Genomic DNA, 20,052 nt, shown 5'->3' on the forward strand with positions numbered 1-20,052 from the left:
AGTTATTGGCAGCTGCCAAGGCTATTGAGATTTGCAGGGAGAAAGGGTGGCAGAAAATGTGGATAGAATGTGATTCTATGTTAGTAGTGCAAGCTTTTAAAAATGAGCACATAGTTCCTTTGGGAGATTAGGAATAGGTGGAAAAATACAGTTTAACTTAGGATTTCGTAGTAAGTTGTATTTACTTTGAAGGGAATACTTGTGCAAATAGATTAGTCTTCATAACTCTTCCATTGACTCTTTTTGTTGGTGGGAGTTTATCCCCACCTTTGTTACAAATCTTTTTGTGAAGGATTAACAGGTCTTACCTTACTATAGGTTTACATAGTCCCTCCAGGTGTTAGGCTTCATTTCCCCCCTCTCATTTTGTGTAGGTTTTTTCATCTTGATATATTTAATGATATATATCTGGCTGTGCAGGCTGCTTGTGGTTGATGTCTTTTTGTGCTCGCCTTCTTGGTTTAAAAGAAAATTATAATTAATTTAATAATTAAAGACTATTTATTAACATTTGTTATTAGGACAAATTTGACTAGAACATTGGATCACGTCAACAAATTTGATTTGTTCTAATTAATGATGCCTCTTGCTCGTATCAGTTAGTTTTGCTATTGACATTCACAAAATATTTAAGCATATATACTTATTTTTTTAATACATTGTAAATATTAAAAAATGTCATCCACATTTAATACAATATATTATCATATAATTTTATCTTATATAAAATAACAACACATAATTTCCTTAAAAAGATTAAAATTGTAAACAAATACTACAATATTGCTAGTGATGAAGTGGGATCTATCATGTATATATCAGAATTTCTGTGTGTTATAATATCACTTATGCCCTAATGAGAAGCACTAAAAGTGGTTCTGACCATTCTTAATAACTTAAGAATAATTAAAGATCGTTCCTCATTTATGAAGATTCTAAATTAAAAATAAAATATTTTGACAAGCACAAAGTTGAAACTAAGAATTAAATATGAGTGATTGAATCTAGTATAAATGGAAGATATTATTTGGGGATAAATATGTATGTTAAAGACTCAATCAATCGTGTTATCAATTTTAGATTTAATAAAAATTATTCTTTTTTTTAATATTATCTTAAACTGTTAATAAAAAATATAAAATAATTTTCTTTGATATGATATTATTATACTAATAAAAATGATATTTATCATATTTTAATTCTAATTAAACATCTAATATCGTAGGAAATTAGTTGAATTTTCATATAATTAAATATTTGTATAATTAATAATTAATTGAGAAGAAACCTATTCATCTTCGTAATGGGTTACTAGTCCTATAATAAAAATTAGACATTTGTTAGAATAATTGAATGAAAGAGAAATGAGTTTCATAAGTCATTTACTAATTGAATATAATGTGTAAATTAATTTATTAGATTTTGACAATAATATCATATTCTAGAGTTAACCAATAACTATAAATGATGGAAGAAAATATTATATTATTCTTTTATTTGTTCTTGAAGATAAAAGACATTACTTCATATAGTTTGGACATTAAGGAGTGTTGTTAAATGTCTATCTTAATTAATAAATTACTACTTGCTTGACATTGAACCTACTAAGTCATACATATATAGTTTTTCAATCTTTGAATAAGAAAATATTTTATTTAATAATTAAATTAGAGAATTAATTTAATCAAATATATATTTTTAGTGGAATATTTTTTGCTAGCATAAAAAAATTATAAATAATATAAGTATAAGATAAAGAAAAATAAATTAAATTTGGCATTGGTCAAGTTTGTTTTTAAATGCCCTTAGAGATAATAATTGTTGATAATTGAAATAAGATAAGTCAATTATTTTTAAATAGGTATAAGAAATTTAAACTTTGCGTTACATAAGAAATTTAAATGTGGTCAATCCTTGTGTTATGACTTCTGTTTAATGGTTAAGCTTTGCATGTTGGCTTTGATAGTTTTAGCTTTTGTCTTTATGGTGTTTAAGCATTTGATTTTTGGTTTCAGCTTCTATCTTGGGTTGTTTACTCTTTATGGTTAAGCTTTGATAGTTTTTGTATTTATTAGTAGTTGTTTAAGATTTGAAGGTTTTCCATGTTTCATCTATTCATCAATGTGTAGACCTTCTTACCAAAGCTCTTGTATTTTGGCGCCACAATACATATGATAGAGGACTAGAGTTTGGCTTGGGTGAGCTCAACATGGATGGACCAATCACTCAAGCAAGGAGTAAGAGATTTCAAGAAGAGCTTGATGAGAGACTAAATTCTCTCATATACGAAAGAGAAGAAGAATAAAAACTTATTTATTTTAACCAACTCTTAGAATAAGATTTATTTTCGTTTTTAATTATATTTTTGGGGCTATTTTTGGACTTGCAATGGACTCTTACCTTTTTTAAAGTTATTTGTAAGTCTTTTAATTATTAGATTACTTATTAGACATTGCGCCTAATTTAGAATTATTAGTATTTATTTTCGATTTTAATTATATTTTTGGGACTAGTTTTGGACTTGCAATGGGCTGCTACTTTTTTAAAGTTATTTTTAAGTCTTTTAATTATTAGATTAGTTATTAGGCATTGCGCCTAATTTAGCATTATTAGTAGGAGTTATAAATAGACTCCACTTTGTTGAAAGTTTTTATGAAATTTTCATATTAGACAAAGTTAAGAGAGTGTCTTTTGGTTTTTGTGTGAAACCATAGGTTCTTGTCAAGTGTCAAAGAATTATATTCTTTGTGATCAACTTATCAATCTCTCAAGATTGTGACATTTTTCTTTCCACCTCATCTTCTAATTCTGCTTTTTCCTTTTCTTCCTTCCAATTTCATAGAGTCTCAAATTGATTCCTCAATTTGCTGATGCTAAAAATCGGATCGGCAAATCAGGGTTCCATCAACATATCTCTAGTACACTCCATTAAACTTGAATAAAATCATAGTTATTTAGTTATTCCATCTTTCTATAATATATAAGATGGTGTTAATGCAATATTTTTAAACATTCAGGAGAGTTAGTATAGGAATAGAAGAAGAAAAAAGTAGTATTGTGTGTAATTAAAAAAAAAAAAAGATTATACCAGTGTAATTTACTCTTAGTATAGTATATGCATGTTTAAATTCACCTTAAATGGTGACTTATGAGTGTGTGGGTTAAGTTTTACTATTAACTTACTTTTAAAATAATAAACATTCAGATAAAAATCGCATTTGCTTCAAAATCAATTTTATTAACGTTCTTTCCAAACATACATCACTTTTAAAATAATAAACATTCAAACCTTCACAATGGAAAGATCACAATCAATTTTACAAATGTTAACTCAATTTAATTTGAAACATCACAATCAATTTGTACAAATGTTAACTCAAACATACACATAGCTTCAAAACATTACGACCAATCTTACAAACTTTAACCCAAACATACACATGGCTTCGACGCATTGCAATGATGTACAAGAATAACTGTAGTATCTGTGACTGATACTGATCATTTCAGTGTTTAATGTATTATTCAGATTTCAGAGCGCACAATGGATATAGTGATGGTGGAATGTTTCAGTTCCCGTCACAGAAAAATTGACAGTAACAAGCTAAAACCCAGCAGGATCCTCCCTGTGCGTTCTCCCTCTCTTTGCACTGATTATTGCATATGCTAGAGATTATACAAGGCCCTTTCCATGTTCCACTAGGCCTCCCACAGATTGCTGCAGCATTACTAACCTCTGAAAATACAAAGAAAGGAAAAGAAAAAAAAAACACATCAATTGTTTGTTGGTTCACGAGATGTAAAGATGCAAGTATATAAATTAATTCCTTAATTTTTGGCAAATTAATAAAATACAATACATTGTCCCCCACACTCATACTTTTTATGGTAAAACATGGTAAGAGAAAATGAAATTTGAGTTTTTCTCTCCATAGGTGCAGATAGTAAAAATAGAAAACAAATGTAAAAAAAAAATGATTTTGGTTGTTTGATGAGTATATATTGTTCATTGGGTTGACAATTAATGTAAAAAAAAAATGATTTTTGGTTGTTTTTTACATTGTTATCTAATGAAAATTTATTATACATAATAAATTAAATTTGTTAACTTTTATAATAATTATTTTTAAATCATATCTATTAATAATATTAATTATTGTTTCTTATTTGTTAACATGTAAAATTATACTAAATAACACGGCATAAGAATTAAACTCTGCTTTTGTGATGACAAGTCTAATTAATTAATTAAGAGAGAAGAATCTAACCCGGAGCAGAAAAGAGGAGAAGAGTAAGGCAAAAGAAGGCAAGGAAAGCGAATTGACGAATGCAAATAGGCATGACAAATTGCTGTTACAAACTATAGGTCTCTCTTGGAAGTTGGAAATAGAAGAGAAGACACACATGTATATAGTAAGAGTAAAGATGATTCTGGGACAATAAGAGTGCTTTAAGCTAGAAAATTTGGCTGCACTTGCAAGGTGCGGTTTTTTCAAGTGTTTTCTGTTGTTTCTGGTCCTTGTTTTTTCCCTAGCTCTGCATACATTTGTAAATCAACGAAACTGCAAAACGAATCCAAATGTGAATTTTGTGCCGGCTTTTAAGTCCCATACGGCTGCTAGACTCAGTTTTCACAAGAGGATTAGATATATAAATCAAAACCTTGTTGAGTCGTTCCAAAAAGTGAACAAAATAGATCATTAAAATATAACCTTCGCAATAAGTTTGAATTAATTACCAATTATTGTTGTTACTTGTTGAACTTACAAGGTCATCTATATTTAAAAAAAAAAAAAAACTGAACAAATAAACTACAGGATTGTCACTAACCTAAATGTCTTTTATGGAGCTAGTACCCCTTTTCCTTATTCATATATATACTCTGCACCACAAATACAACAAGAACTTATGATTGGTTTCTGATACAAATTTAGCTTTAAGCCCAACTCGTATCATATCTTCACTAGTTTTGACAAAGGTCAGCACCAGAAGTAAAACTATTCTACATACACGTCAAAATAACATATAATTTCGTACAAGGGACCTTAGATTTTAGGGGTTGTTATTCTTACCCTCTATTGCTATTTACACCCCTTTTTTGAATTTTCAATGGAAGGACAAAACTGCCCTTCCCCTTCCCTCTTCCCACCCGCCCCTTCCCTCTTCCCTCTCCCATTTCAGTTTTTTCCCACCCCACCCCTACCTCTCCTTATCATCTCCCCAGTCTTCTTCTATTTTTCTCCTTCACCTTCTCAGCCTCAACTTTGCCTCTCCTCCCTACCACATATTTTTTCCCATCAAATAACACTACAAAAACTTAATTTTGTTGTTTATTGATACACAACAAAATCATGTTCCTATTGTGTTTAAACAAGATGCACAACGGAAATATACATTTGTTGTGTGTTTTTATTAGGCACACAACGAAAGTGTATTTCCATTATATATCTTGACATGATGCACAATAAAAATACACTTCCCTTGTGCAATATGTAGTGTTGTTTTCAAATACTAATAATTATTTGTTACTTAAAGATTTTTGAAATTGATGTTTTTGTTATTTTATTTTATGATGCTGATTTTTTTTATTTTGGTATTTTTTTAAAATTAGTGTTTGTTCTTAATTTATTAATTAAAATATGCAAATTAAATTGTTATAGGTTTTACTGAGTGTTTTCTTTTATATTGATTTGTGAGTTTAACTAATATTATTTTTATTTTTCTTTCCAGATTTATTATGGCTCGCACAAAAGGAATAACATATGTTGTTGGACAAGACCCCAGGAAGGGGATGATGTTGGTGGGGCTAACGGTTCTATGCAATAGAAAAAAATGTTCCAAATTTGTCCTGAAATATCAACAATCCAAATCACAATAATCTATACACATTAGTTGCTTGTGTCAATGAAAAAATTAAAATATCAATAATTTAATATTCAATTTTTCAACAAATATCTTTCAAAAAAATCAAAACATACAACAGAATCATGTTCCCATTAGCGAAAACATGATCTCATTATATATGTTGCATAAAAGAATCATGATTCCATGAAAATAAAAAGAAAAATCACCCACTTAGGTGTGGAGAATAACAAGTCTGAGGGTAACAATAGCAACTTCCTAAATTTTGTAAAAATTTCAGCCCAAATCTGACTTCAATGTAAGTATATACAGTTTTACACTAGTATCAACGTTTTTCTAATATACTTTGTAATACACCTCATCACTCTGGTAAAATTATAATTACCTCGTCAATCTCGTAAAATTATTATTAACAGCGGAGTATCTTTTACAAATATTTCACCCTTCAAGTGTTTCAGTGTGCAGGAGTCATGTCTTGGCTTGTATCAAAGAGATCGGTCAAGCCAATAATCATTACAGTCGAGTCAAAAATCAGTTCAGACAAGTCAGAAACTCATCCTCGGCCGAACCATTCTCTTAATAGTTAATAGTGAACATACATAATGATTAAAGCATAATATACTCTAAACTTCTAATAGTGAAGAGTAAAGAATGAAATGCACCTTTGTCTATAATCACCTCTGGTATATGCTAAGAAAATGACTATAATTTCTTCCCAAAATTAAGCCATTTGGTACACGCACCCTGTGATATACTCTATTGTACAAGAAATCAGGGGATAACATTGAAGAATTAAGTCACTGAAAGGGATTCCTTTCTGGAGAATTTCTCTCACTGTTTCATTGGATATTTAATCAATAGAAATTTCAACTCATTTCTATATAATTTAGTAATTTACAACACAACCTGCAACAAGAAAATTAGGCTGATGTCCACAAAGCTTATATATATTAAAAAGAATGAATGATTTGTTCCTACTTGGGTAACCCCGTAAGGGAATCTACTCAACTTTCCTTCGGCAATACAAGACGGTCTTGGCCTTCAATAAGCTTTGCAGAACGAATAACATCACCAGTTTTTATTTGGGGTAGAATGTCTCTCCCGGCAGTCGTGTATCTGCATGTTTTAATAGCAACAAAAACATTGGACAAAAAATTAAGGGTAAAATAATTTTAGTCTCTCAAGATAAAGGTAGAATATGTTTTTAGTTTCTATATTTATCCAAAGTGACCTGGTTTTTGTGTATAGAAGAGACTAAAAATATGTGTATTTGTTAAAATATAGAGATTAAAAACGTATTAAATTTTTATTTTTAGAGAGTGAAATCAAATTTCAAGATATTTTGAGGACAACACATATTTTACCCAAAAACTAAACTCAAAAATCAATTATGAGGCAGGGTATGTGAATGCTAACAAGGCTTACCCAAAAACTGAAAATTGTCCTTCATCAAATGATATTCCTCCCAAACCAGCCTACAAAAGAGGAGGAGAATAAAAATAATATTAACAAGGCTTTACATAAATGGAAAAGAAGAAATGAATGAACTAAATTTGCAAAACGAAATTACATCCAAGCATAAAAAATTCAGCTTCCGTTTTTTGCTATTTTTGGGTAACAAAATCTACCAAATCCTGTGAACAAATAAACAAAGGATACAGAGGGAATAGTTGTAGATTGCACTTACACTTCGTTTATCATAGAGATAGAAGAAAAACTGATAAGGCGATGAATACTCATCCGAGGCTTCACTGTGAGCCATAGCAAGTGCCCCATAAACAGATAGCGGAAGAACCGGCAGTTCTCCATCCTTCCAACAGACAGAAAACAGATGAGAACAGTATGATAAACGCCTGTAATGCCTGCAGACCATTTTTCTATAAAATGAAACAAAAGGCATACCTGCACACTTAATGTTGTTTTGTAAAGGGGCTCAAATTGTCCAGAGGGCATTATTTCCAAGGGAACACTATAACCAGTGTTCTTATCAACTCCATTATCTGAGATAACAGCTTGGTTGATACAGTTGAGCTTTGTGCCATTATAGGCTCCATCCATCACCTGAAGGATTATGGGATTATGTGTGTTGTTTTCACTAGGTTATACAATCTAATAATCTAGATGTCCAAAACACCAATCACTTAAAATCAGGAATTATGCCACATTAATACAACTTCAAATGCACAATTAAAACTATATATTCTACGAACGGAAATATTTTTCATTTTTCAATGAATCAACAAGTTCAGTCCATGAGAATCTCTTATTTTCACAAGAAAACAACTAATTGAGAATATACAATTCTAGACCTTGAGAAACTCTTATTTTCACAAGAAAACAACTAATTGACTGCATTATTTACAGTGATAGCATGGAAAGTTTGAGAGAAAAAAGACTTAATGACTGAGACATTAATCATAGATCATTCATTCAAATAAAATACAGCATTACTGATTTAGTTCACTTGGAGAACTTAGGAAATCTGAACGAAAGTGGATGAACCATCAGAAGTGATGGAAATCAAGAATGGTATACATGATGGCTATTGGCAAGGAATAATATAGAAAATTCACAAGGCTGAAGTGCCGTTCCACTACCTTACCAGTTTTGCAAAATTCCCTGCAGTTAGTGGAGCTGAGTATCCATCAATAACAACCTGAAAAACAAAGGTCTATCAATTTATCTTTAATATACCATCTATGAGCAGTCACTTATTCATGCATCATTTACCAAACTGTGATTTTGATGTATTCTTTAAAATGGACCTGTTCTTACTGCTTATGGATCCTTAAGAGACCTGGAGCCCACGAAATCAACAACCAATGGCTAATCACAAAGGAAAATTTATGGAGTGAATTATACCTGAATGGTGGCAGTATTTTTCTGCTCTCCCCCAACTGGAGAAAATGTTGAACCATCTCCTTTCTCAATGGTGAATGCAACAGTTCCTCTCCCTGAAAGCCTAAAAGAAATGGGAAGATATTGAATTTTCCCCATGTTCTGAGTGTTTAGTTTTCCCAAGGAATTAAGCAAGGAACGATTACTGTCAATCCTTTTGTTTATATTAGACTCATGTCAAATGGTCATGGTGTATGTTCAAGATTTAAAGGTGGAAAACTCAAGTATCCATTACACAGATCTATGCATTACATCAAATTACTGATTGACATGACTTTCAGTTGGAGTCACTGACCGTGGATATTGTTGTGCATATTGCTCTGGCAACAAAAATGATAATCCTGGTGCCTGTTGCAACAAAATTAAGTTTAGATTCTGCACAAGATCATAATATTGTTGGATAAATTCAGTGATGTTTAGAGACATAAGGTTAATTGGGTGGTTAAGAAGGAAGGGAAGGAGGAGAAGGTCGTGGGTTCAATTCATCATGCTAACAAAAAACTAACAAACTGAAAATTAACATTTGCTGATAAAAAGAATCAGTGATGTTTTTTGGAGAAGTGAAAGTAAATACCATTGTTTTCAAGATACTATCAGATTATGTAGTTTTCAGTTACCTGTAACAACTCCAGCTCTGCTACCGTATCCAGTGTAGATGCAAGGTTCACAGATACTTTATCTGCATCCTGTTCCTTTATAGATTGAAGTAGAGTTTGCAAGCCCCCCTGCAAAATATTAGCATCATTGTGGTAGCTTCTACAATGAACCACAACTACCAATTTTGCATAAATTGTCAATTATAAGATATTGTAGTATATTTCATTCTACAAAAGACAGAACACAATGAACTGAAAATAAGTAAAATTAGCCTAATTCCGCATTGTAGTTTCTATATATGAAACCTTTTTTCTTGCATCCAACATTCTTTTGGTTACAAGCACATGGTATATTAGTTTCTCACGAGAAACATTTAAGAATAGAAAACTTTATTTATTTTGCAATGTAAGAACTATAATCATATGTATAACCTCGGAAATTAATTCAACTGAGGTCATCATAAAAAATAATCAATTTTCTTGAAATGCAAATAGCTACTTTTTAGAATAGAGGGAGTTAGCCCATGAATGCCAGTATGTAAAATGTCAATAATTATATTAAGATATACAAATACTGCTATTCATATATTCCAGAAGATACAATTTTTGAGCATACCTTTCCCTCTATTAGAGATGCATGTACCAAAGAGGCCCTTTCCTTCAGTTCTGCTGGTATACTAGCCAATATAGAATTCTTTTCATCTACTGCTATCTGATGAAGGAAGGAAATTATCAAAATTCAAAGTCCTCAAGGAATAATGTACAACAAGACACTATTAACAGACCAAATGCAATATTAAAGATGTAGAAAGATATTCTACTGAGGAGCAACAAATACTACAAAATTTCATAGGCAAAAATATGAAGTTAAGTTCTAAATAAGTACTTCAGTTATATACCCCAATTTTTCTATCAACAAAAAATGTAAGGCTCTGCTGATGTATGAAGGCTGGAAAAAGCACCAAAATCGCACATGTATGAAATTTAAAACATTTGACTTATCCGTTAATTGAAAGACAAATCTTTGAAACTTTCACAGATGCAAGATCATTACAGCACCTAATAATCAGTACTTTGTTTCTCAAATACAGCAAATAACAAAGGATGCAAAAAGCAAAAATAAAATAAATAATTGAACACCTTCAAAGCTTTCTTCACATTCCCCTCCATTGTTCCATACGGTTTTCTCTGCGGAATCCTCAACAGGTACGAAATATCTTCAAGAGTGTCCTGAAAAAGATATAATATGTAATGCTGATCATTAATATGTTCAAAGAGCAAATAAAAACTGAAAAACAATTATCCTCTTATTCCACATTAATCAGAAGGGATATATTATCTAGAATTGATTTTGACCTCGCATCTCACCATTGTGCATTATTCACTGCTTCAGTCAGAGTAGCTTCAAGCCCCTCTACTGTCCAAATCTAGATTTAACTCATTTAGATTAACTTTCTAACAGCTCTTTTAAACTTATTTCAAGTTTAATGAAGAACTTTATCAAAAAAAAGTTCTCTTTTTTAAGTAGTTATTTAAAAGTTAACAAAATTACTACACTAATTTGTAATTTGACAACAATGTAAAAACCTCTTACACTATCAATACATGGACTATTCACTTTATATTAAATAAATATTAATTAAAAAATAAATCATACTACGCCGGCAGCACCGAGAGAGGTGAAAGCTAAGGAGCTATTATAAACACCAATATTCTCAGAACCGGATTGGTCATAGAATCGATGAAGACCCTGGTTCATCCAGGATTGAACCGATTTTAATAAAATATTATTTTAAAATATTTTAATATAATATTCTAGTAATATTGAACAAAATATAGCATAATGTGCATAAATTGATAATATTTCTTATTTTTTAAAACCAAAACAATGTTGTTTTGAAATATTTTTTTTTAGAAAAAAACAATTTTAAGCGAAACCGGTTAATCCTCTAAGTTTTACCTGTTTTTGACCGGTCCAGCGATTTTGAACCAGTTTAAGGACACCCCGGTTGTTAGGAAGTGTTGGACCAGACACATGACTGATTCCCAGTCGAACCAGCCGGTCCGTTGCGGGTTTCAAAAAAGTGATAAACACTATTAGTTTTTGAGCGTACCTTTCCAAGAGAGTATTTAGCATCAAATCACAAACAGACATATGATAAATTTATTTGCTATTAAAATAACTACTGGGCAAGGATGATCTCTGATTAGTGACCATCAAATCTGGTAAGTTTACCTTGTTTTCATCCTTTAGAGAAGCTCATCTCATTTTTCTTTTCTTATTTTCTTGGTTCGCCTATCTTTTCCAAATTAGCTTATGCATGAAATAATTTAACTATAGATAAACTCATTTCATTTTTTTTTATTTTCTTCTCTTAAAAGTATTTTCGAATAAGTCTATCCAACCAAACTCTTTTAAATTTAAATTGTTTTTAAACTCGCAGTGCATGCTTATTAAATTATTCAATTAATTGCTTATCCAAATTTACCCTCAGTAACATGTTTTTTTTTTTTTTTGAGTTCCGTGGAATCAAAGACAGGTTCCAGGTGTTTAAATTATAACTCGTGCATCCTGCTAAATACTGAGCTAAACCCTTGTAAAACCCTCGTAATAAAATGCGTGTTTGGACCAACTACTAGCTCATTCACATTAAATAATTATATTTATTTGTTAAAGAAACGAAAATAATTCTTTGGGTAGAAGACGATGAAGGAAAATTAGCAGACCTGAATAGCCTTCATGTTAGCATTGGCAGGAATGGCTTTCCGGAGAGCAACTTCTCCCGTCCTCGGAACCTTCGTATCCGGCGAATACAGAACCGCTTCGGCGGCACCCGGAGACGCCACGTAATCAACTAACGGCGCCACCAACGCGCTTATCTGAACCGACGCAATCACGATCGGAACCACCGCCACACTCCTCAACCGCTTCATTATCCTCTTCAGCATAGCGCCCGCTGACGTGGCACGCTCCGTGTCTCTGTCTACCACCACCACTTCCTGCGTTATCACCAAAATCCAAAACACGCTTCAGCAAAACATACACACCCGCACGTGACAGTGACAAAAACGCTAAACGCGGCATTGCAAAGTGCAAACAAACCGTGTCCTTTGTGATGACGTGGCGGTGCTGCTTCTTCGAGAAGCACGCGATTCGGTTTCGAGCGATGGAGGGGTTGAAGGAGGGAGAGAGAGGGAACGCCATTGAAGCGAATTGGTGTGGTGAGTGCGCGCCTAATCTGTTCTTTGTGTGGAAGTGGAAGAGCGAGAACACGTGCCCTCTGTGGCTGGTTATGGGTAATTACATCTTTACCCTCGATATAAAGAACCAAAAACATAGAAAAAAATAAGGTCCCACCGAGATTTGAACTCGGGTTACTGGATTCAGAGTCCAATGTCCTAACCACTAGACCATGGGACCACTTTATAATAACTCTTAATATGTTAGTATATTTAAATGTAATTTCCTTTAAAATAATACGAGTATGTATTATATTTATGAAAGCTTTTCCTCATTTTAAATTTTTTTTCCGTTACTAATGTTTTGATCTATAAAGTTTTAAGTAAATTGATTAAGATATTTTTTATATTATCAAATGAGTTTCGAAAACCTCTCTCAAAGTTTAATGAAATTATCGATTTTCATATCTTACTTTTATTTCTCCAAATAGTGTTTAGTCACAAAAACACTTAAAATTAAGAAGACGAAAAAATCTTTTATTTTTTTGTTAAGATATATATCTATTGTGTCCTATTTAACGTCCTTATTTTGTTAATCGTAGGAACAACTTACTTACAACTCGTGAGAGCTAGTTTTAGGATTGAAAAATGGGAGAAATGCAAATGTTGTTCGGAGGTTAAAGATGCAGGTTCGGTGGTGTATATGGTCCCTCTGCCTTGCCTCCCTCCCTTACCACCAGCATCATAACAAGCTTGTTTATCGTTGACCTGCCCTACACGTCCATCTGTAACTAAGGTGTTTTTAATCTATGATAAAAGTGATTGAAAATAATTACAAGATATCGTTAAACTTATTCATGAAATATTTAATAAAATAAATACTTTGATGTTTGAATTCAGTTTCAATAAGAAATTCAATTGAAAATGGGATTGCATTGTACACTAACAGTGTAAGAATACACTATGAAAGTGAGCAATCAGTCAAGAAAAATTATAAAGATTTCATTATAATTGATCTTTATTAATTATATTATGTCCATGTGGAAAATTTATCTTATTATGATGATAATGATTAATACTAATTATTTTAATTCTACTTTTTCATAGTGCACGAGTTTAGAATTTTTATGAGTTAGAAATTTTCTCTCAATCATCCTATATTATTTCTAGAGACTCAAAATTATTTAGGTGAGTCATTAACTTTCAAATTGTTATTGAAATTGATCAAATAGTTATTTTTGAAAATAATTTTCTTTCAAATTGTTATTTTTGAAAATAATAATAAATGTAGCAGTGGCTAAAAATTTCCATGATTCATAAAGGAGAACTATCACAATTCATATCCTAACAACATTAATTTAATAGGACGAAAATGATCGGGGTGAGACCTTTTTGAAAATGAAAGGACTTGATTGGAGCATTTGTAAACAGAGGGATCTAATTGAGTTTTTTTTTTTTTAAAAAAAAAAACACGTCAACTTTTACATTTTAGATAAAAGAACATATAATATTATTTATTTACTTTTTATCAGTAAATGTTAGTTGTTAAAATGTTAGTTTATTTAACAGAAGAATATTTTTTAAAGAGAGAAAAACACAATGAAATAATATTTTCATTGTGTTTTTTTAAATGTACACCAAAAATGTGATTCTATGGCTCAAAAATGCACAACAAAACTGCATTGTTGTTGTGTCTTTAGGTTGCAACCCTAATATGTATCATAAATGTGTTTCCGTTGTACATTTTGAACTACAAATTCAGGTTTCTATTAGGGGTATTTTTGGATTCCCAAATATGTGAGGTGGGAATAGAAAAGCCAATGAGGGCAAAGTAAATTCAATCCATGATACCTCCATAGGAAATTATTTAACGCATTCCATTTTTTGCTTGGTACACCTCCAAAGTTTCTAATATCTCCCTTTTGCCCTTCTTCCTCTCTCCCACCACCTCTTCCTTGGACCACCACCACCACTTACCCCCTCTTTCCTCCGTGTGCGCGTCGCCACCCCATCACCACCTAGATCTGCATACCCATATTTTCTTTGTGAACGCCGCCACCAGAGAAAGTCTTTGAGTGAAATGTGCAAACATGAGTGTTAGGAGAGGCAAGAAAGTGATGTGAGGGAAGTGTACGTCATCCATGGGTTCAAATACAAATTCCATAGTGTATTACAGATTGTGAAGAAGGAAAGGTCGAATGAGGCGATTTACTATGAATTGTGTAATCCATAGTATACATGTTACAGTTGAATGCATTCTTTCGTATTACGGATTGTGCAATCCGTAAAGTATTCATAATATAAAAAAATACATTACGGATCAGACAATCCATAACAACATATACACTACGGATTGTACAATGTGTAATTGTATTGACTGCATTACTCATTAGTCATTCTATAATGTTATTGATACAATTACTAATGGAGCAATCCCTAATGCATATGTTTTTACGGGTTGATCAATTTGTAATATAAGTAAGAATTTTAAATTTATACGGCGAAGACTGCGGGGTACGATGATGGGAGAGTAAGAAAGAAGCGAAAATAGATTAGGGAGAAGATGGCACTAAAATTAGGGGTGCACTAAAATTAATAAAGGATAGAAGAGTTCATTCAGATGCTTTATTATTTTTATTGAGATGGACCAAGCAAAAAAATGGGGTGCATTAAATAATTGACACCAGAAAGTCCAACAAGGATGTTAAACAACACGTTACATGGGAAAAAAATGGTTCCGGGCTAAAAATAAAAAGAAAGAGAAAGAAAAGAAAAGAAAAACTTGGATAAGATTATATTATCATGTTTCTGACCCTTGTTCTACAAAAGACACCCTTTCGCAATATCTCACGATCTAGAATTTTATTTCATAAAGTAAACGATCCCAATTTATGGTAGTTACAGAATCCTTATCACAAATTATGATTATAGAATAGGTCACAGGCTGTATGCTCCAGAGTATTCTAAAAAATTCGTCTTCCCTACATAGAATGATATATGTTCATATCTTCCTACATAGTAAGGACCAGATGGTCACTGGTTATGGACTATAAATTTATTCCTCACACTCAAGATTGGGACTTAGCACATGTTTAATCATATTAGTTATTTGAAACAACTGAAATTGATTAATCTCTCGACACATGGTTCATTTAAGAGGGGCAGAAGCACATGCTCCATGTGCTACTTGAAAAGGCTACCACCATGCTCGACCATCAACATTATTATCATATCAATTAATGAAGGGAAATAAAAACTCAGAAATGTCTTCTAATGCACACTTGCTGATTTAGTGAGACAAAAAGAAAATTGGTTCAATAACAAAGCAAAAGACGAACCCAATCCTCAAATAATAGCGGCTAATGTATGTTGTAGATCCAATTTAGCACACTACGCATGTTCTTAATTAAGTCATTGATCAATGAACTATGATTACGCATGTACCCGACATAATTAGTTCTGAAGATCACATCATATTTGGTAAAAATTAACATAATTTTATTAAATGATTTTATTTCCTTACCATTATAGTTAATTTCATAACCATTTTGATAGTACCATCGTTCTGATGTAAACTCCTAAGTAACTCATCCAAAACATTGCTAGTTTAACCAGAAAATCTATGACCATAAATAACACTTCAGGTGCACCCTGCCACGTTTATCATATCAAATTACAGCACGTACCCACAAAGTTGAATTGTACTAGAGTCTAGAAACATGTCTCTACTTTTGTTTTCCATCAATTCATAACACTAGCTTTCAACTTTTATTCATATACTGAAATCCCACATGGAGGGAATAACACTTGAAACACAAACAACAATAAATTAGATGCCGACACATGATCCCTTTTTTTTTTCTTTTGCGTCACAATTAAACAACAGCTGATCAAGTAGTGTTAATTCACCACTCAAACTACATGTGCATATCTGTTAGGTTAAAACACTTGCATATAGAACAAAAACAAACAAAATAACAAATGATTGGATGAATATTGATCAGGGAAGCACTAGATAAGTTGATAAATCTCACCAACACATAAAAGGGTCACCATTTTCGAGAAATCAGTCCAATGAATTTGCTCCTTTGACGAATACACTTTATAGCGATATACATGCTACTTTAATTTATTGCTTTGAATTTTTATTCATACTTACTACTTACTACTTACAATTTACTCTTAAATTTTAAATCCCATTCCAAAACGCATCAATGTAAACATGTCACGTAATTTTACTTATGTCATTTCTATAGTAGCATTCCCAACAGTTGGATAACACTTTCGTCCATCCATTTACAAATCGCAGTTGGTTAACCCAGTATATTTGGATCATTGGATGATATTATTAACTATGCCACAGCTTAATTAGCCCAAAAATTTTTTTTTTTTCTTCTACTCAAATCCTAATTTGCAACTCAACATTAAATTTAATGACAACCCAACTATATATAATTCTGTGGAACTTGTTATTTGTGAAAGAAAATTAGCCTACACTCTACAAACTAAGTTAGGGTGCATGGATAAATTATAACTCAGAGTCTCACACATACATGTATTAAACAATATATACAATAAACTACAGAAAACTTTACTCATTTTTAATTTGCATGGTTCGACTTTGCCTCCCCAGCCAAGTACTGCTTTTCTTCATAACATCATAGTTAAAACAAAAAATGAAAAACATTTAGACAAAACTATAAAAGTACACAAAATGTTTCATTGTGTATATCACTCTATACATAGATAGAAATGTGTGTGTAAGAAAATCCACGTCAGCAGAATCTCCAATCCAACCTGACCTCAGGTGGGCCATGCACGTGGTGAGTTGGCTTCCTGAAGGACACGACGTGGCTGCTAACCATGAACGCCGTCACACGTTCACTCACTCTTATGTCTTCCATTTTCATGTCTTGTAACCGTCGCACATACTCCGGCACATGCACAAGGTCCCACACCACCCCAACCCCACCCTCCTTCAACACCCTCACCACCTCTGCCACCGCCCTCCCTCTCTCCGCTGTCGCCACGTCGGGAGTACTCCCCCGCCCCACCGTGTGCACGAATGTGCCGGACACCACTGCATCAAAGCTACCGTCCGTAAATGGCAGTTTTGTTGCATCACCTGTCCGACACGTTACGTATTCCTCCACACCCTCCACCTTAGCAGCCCGAAGCGTGGCCGATAATTTGGCCTTGTTCGGGCCACTTAACCCAATCACCCGACCCGAACTTCCTTCCTTTTTAAGGCGGGCGGCCACGGCATTCAATAAAATGCCGCGGCCACAACAGCCCAGATCGAGTACCTGCCGCACCGTCGACCAGTCACTGACTGCATCGACGATGCGTTGGGTCATCTCGGAATGGAGTGGGACGGCAGAGTAAAAAAAATTCGCCGCCGCGTAGAAGAGACAGAGGGCGGAGAGTGCCATCACGGATCCCGTGAACCCGGCGGCGAAGCGGGCGGCGCCGCCGGGCACGGCGACGATTTTGAGAAGGCTTTGGAAAGTGTGAGAGATATCATTGAAGTAGAGAAGGTAAAGTATTGAGAGAACTGAAAAGAGAATCGCTTGACAGAGAAGAAAGACGAAGGTTTGCCACTGATCCATTCCGTAGATGAGGTAGATCCGTGTCCAATCTCTACTTGATGTTGTTTTTCCCATTCTCCTCGATCAAATTTTGATTCTGCAATTCACAAAAGAAAATGTTTCATAATTAGGAAAGTAGAATTTGAAAAGCATAGAAGATGAAAAAATAAATAAAAAAAAAATCCTTAATTGAGCCGAAAAAAGAGACAGATTTCTAGGAGTGTGTCGCTTACAGTTACGGTTTGGGAGTACGAAGTGGAAGGTTTGTTATATTTAATTTGATGGGGTGCAGAGAATGGTGGTACTGCTACTGCATGAAAGAGTGTGATACCGGTGAATTGGTGATTATGATGTCATTTGGGTTGTTCAAACAAACGCACTTTGATTCCTCGTTTTCCGTTTGGAATGTCAGAGAAAGCGAAGAAAAACGGAAGGGGAAAAGGTGAACCTCGCTTTGTGACTAAAATGCACGACTCTCGAGAGAGTAAATGAGGGAGAAGAATACATGAATTCGCGTATTTATAACTAAATATACGGTATAAGGTTTTGGAATGCCTATACGGCTTCACCGTGGACCCTAAAGAAGGTTAGGGGCTACTACTTGTCAAAGTTTTTCTTACATTTTAAAAAAAAAAACACTACAATGTTACAAGGGATAAAAATGATTTGGTTCATATTTAAAATTGAGTAATTATAAATATACACTTGTTTTTATAGGTGTATAGGTTGAAAGAGATGAGGGATAAAGTGGAAGAAAATCTTGAACCCATGAATCAATTGCTGGGAAATTATTTAAGCTAAATAAGAGTTTTCGAGTTGAAATCTTGCATATATAACTCACTTAAATATTTGGAGTGAAAAAAAATTGTGAATAAATGGTAATCTCATTAGACTCAAATAAAATTATTTTTAATAAAAATACTGAAAAAAGAGGAAAAAGAAAATAATAGATATGACAAATAATATGATAAGAAATGAAAAAAAAAGTGACATAGAAGAAAAAATAAGTAGCTAAATATTTTTCTTAAAAGTTAATCCTCCTTTCATTTCTAATCATAAGATCATTTTCATAAATTTATTTGGTCATTTTTATAAAATCATCTTCTAATTTTTAGATGCATTAATTATTATTATGTTATATATTATCTTAACATTAATGAGAAGCAACTAAATAGATAAAGAGATAAGAAAAATAATAATTTTAAAATAATAATTCAAATAATTGATGAATTTAATTTGATTAATTACTTTTTTTAATGGTGTGAATTAATTGAAATTATCTTATAATTATATATGAGACTATTATTATCTTGTTTTATTTGTAGACATTAAAGTATTACTAATAGTGGTAATAAATTATATTTATTGTCATATTTATTACTGATCTATTTTTCATTATTGTTTATAAATATTAAGTTAGACGATTTTCATCACATCAAAATATTATGACATTTGCATTAAAAAAAATACTATGACATTTAACAATAACATAAAAAAAAAACAACATAACTAATACCATGTTACCTATTAGTGATGAATTTATTTTTAAACTATTAGGGAGATGTATTTGACATAAAAATTCTGGTAGATTTTAGATGATTGTGTAGAAATATAATGATTTTAAAGATTTATATGATTAAGATTTTTGGATTTTAAATTTTAATGGATTTATAAAATTTGAATTCATAATATTTAAAAAGACTTTATGAATTTTCAAGATTTTAAAGTGCTTTATCAAATTTTGAGAAAACCTTTATAATTACAAGAATAAAAGAGAAATATAGAAAATAAATGATAAAGTTTGAAATAAAAAAATAAAATCAACAATTTTTTTTTTAAATTCTAATACCTAATTGATTTTAACTTCTAATCCTCCTATACTAGTCCTACATGAAGTATCTATCCACTAGCGGGAACAAAATCAGAAT

At 32.1% G+C, this 20,052-nt stretch overlaps 2 protein-coding genes, 1 long non-coding RNA gene and 1 other non-coding gene across 4 annotated transcripts; all 4 read right to left on the minus strand.

The window, feature by feature from the left end:
- Nucleotides 1–3,315: 3,315 nt before the first annotated feature.
- Nucleotides 3,316–4,500, minus strand: LOC114414295. The gene is made up of 2 exons (XR_003667176.1): nucleotides 4,269–4,500; nucleotides 3,316–3,736 (listed from the first exon to the last, which is right to left on the minus strand). It is a non-coding gene; the product is annotated as an uncharacterized LOC114414295 (long non-coding RNA).
- A 2,048-nt stretch (nucleotides 4,501–6,548) lies between these two features.
- LOC114416904 (peptidyl-prolyl cis-trans isomerase CYP37, chloroplastic-like) lies at nucleotides 6,549–12,631 on the minus strand. Its single transcript, XM_028381942.1, has 12 exons — nucleotides 12,460–12,631; nucleotides 12,084–12,356; nucleotides 10,497–10,586; nucleotides 9,973–10,068; nucleotides 9,378–9,485; nucleotides 9,056–9,108; nucleotides 8,725–8,824; nucleotides 8,465–8,518; nucleotides 7,765–7,923; nucleotides 7,550–7,672; nucleotides 7,288–7,337; nucleotides 6,549–6,978 (listed from the first exon to the last, which is right to left on the minus strand). The coding sequence occupies exons 1-12, from the start codon at nucleotides 12,559–12,561 to the stop codon at nucleotides 6,867–6,869; spliced, it is 1,320 nt and encodes a 439-aa protein (XP_028237743.1). The 5' UTR covers nucleotides 12,562–12,631; the 3' UTR covers nucleotides 6,549–6,866.
- Nucleotides 12,632–12,705: 74 nt separating this feature from the next.
- TRNAQ-CUG lies at nucleotides 12,706–12,777 on the minus strand. Its single transcript has one exon. It is a non-coding gene; the product is annotated as a tRNA-Gln (tRNA).
- Nucleotides 12,778–17,060: 4,283 nt separating this feature from the next.
- LOC114416905 lies at nucleotides 17,061–18,630 on the minus strand. Its single transcript, XM_028381944.1, has 2 exons — nucleotides 18,358–18,630; nucleotides 17,061–18,221 (listed from the first exon to the last, which is right to left on the minus strand). Exon 2 carries the CDS (start codon nucleotides 18,197–18,199, stop codon nucleotides 17,312–17,314), a length of 888 nt encoding a protein of 295 aa, XP_028237745.1. The 5' UTR covers nucleotides 18,200–18,221; nucleotides 18,358–18,630; the 3' UTR covers nucleotides 17,061–17,311.
- Nucleotides 18,631–20,052: the final 1,422 nt, after the last annotated feature.

The sequence above is a fragment of the Glycine soja genome, chromosome 6, assembly GCF_004193775.1.
Source record: "Glycine soja cultivar W05 chromosome 6, ASM419377v2, whole genome shotgun sequence".
Lineage (NCBI taxonomy): Eukaryota > Viridiplantae > Streptophyta > Magnoliopsida > Fabales > Fabaceae > Glycine > Glycine soja.

Bases quoted from the DNA above. Each gene is read 5' to 3' on its own strand.
- LOC114416904 (XM_028381942.1), bottom strand. From the start codon at position 12,561: ATGGCGTTCCCTCTCTCTCCCTCCTTCAACCCCTCCATCGCTCGAAAC. The intron at 10,587-12,083 runs GTCTGCTAATTT...TATCTTTTTCAG, and splicing joins CTAACATGAAGGCTATTCAG to GACACTCTTGAAGATATTTC. The intron at 8,825-9,055 runs GTCAGTGACTCC...CATTTCTTTTAG, and splicing joins TATGCACAACAATATCCACG to GCTTTCAGGGAGAGGAACTG.
- LOC114416905 (XM_028381944.1), bottom strand. From the start codon at position 18,199: ATGGGAAAAACAACATCAAGTAGAGATTGGACACGGATCTACCTCATC.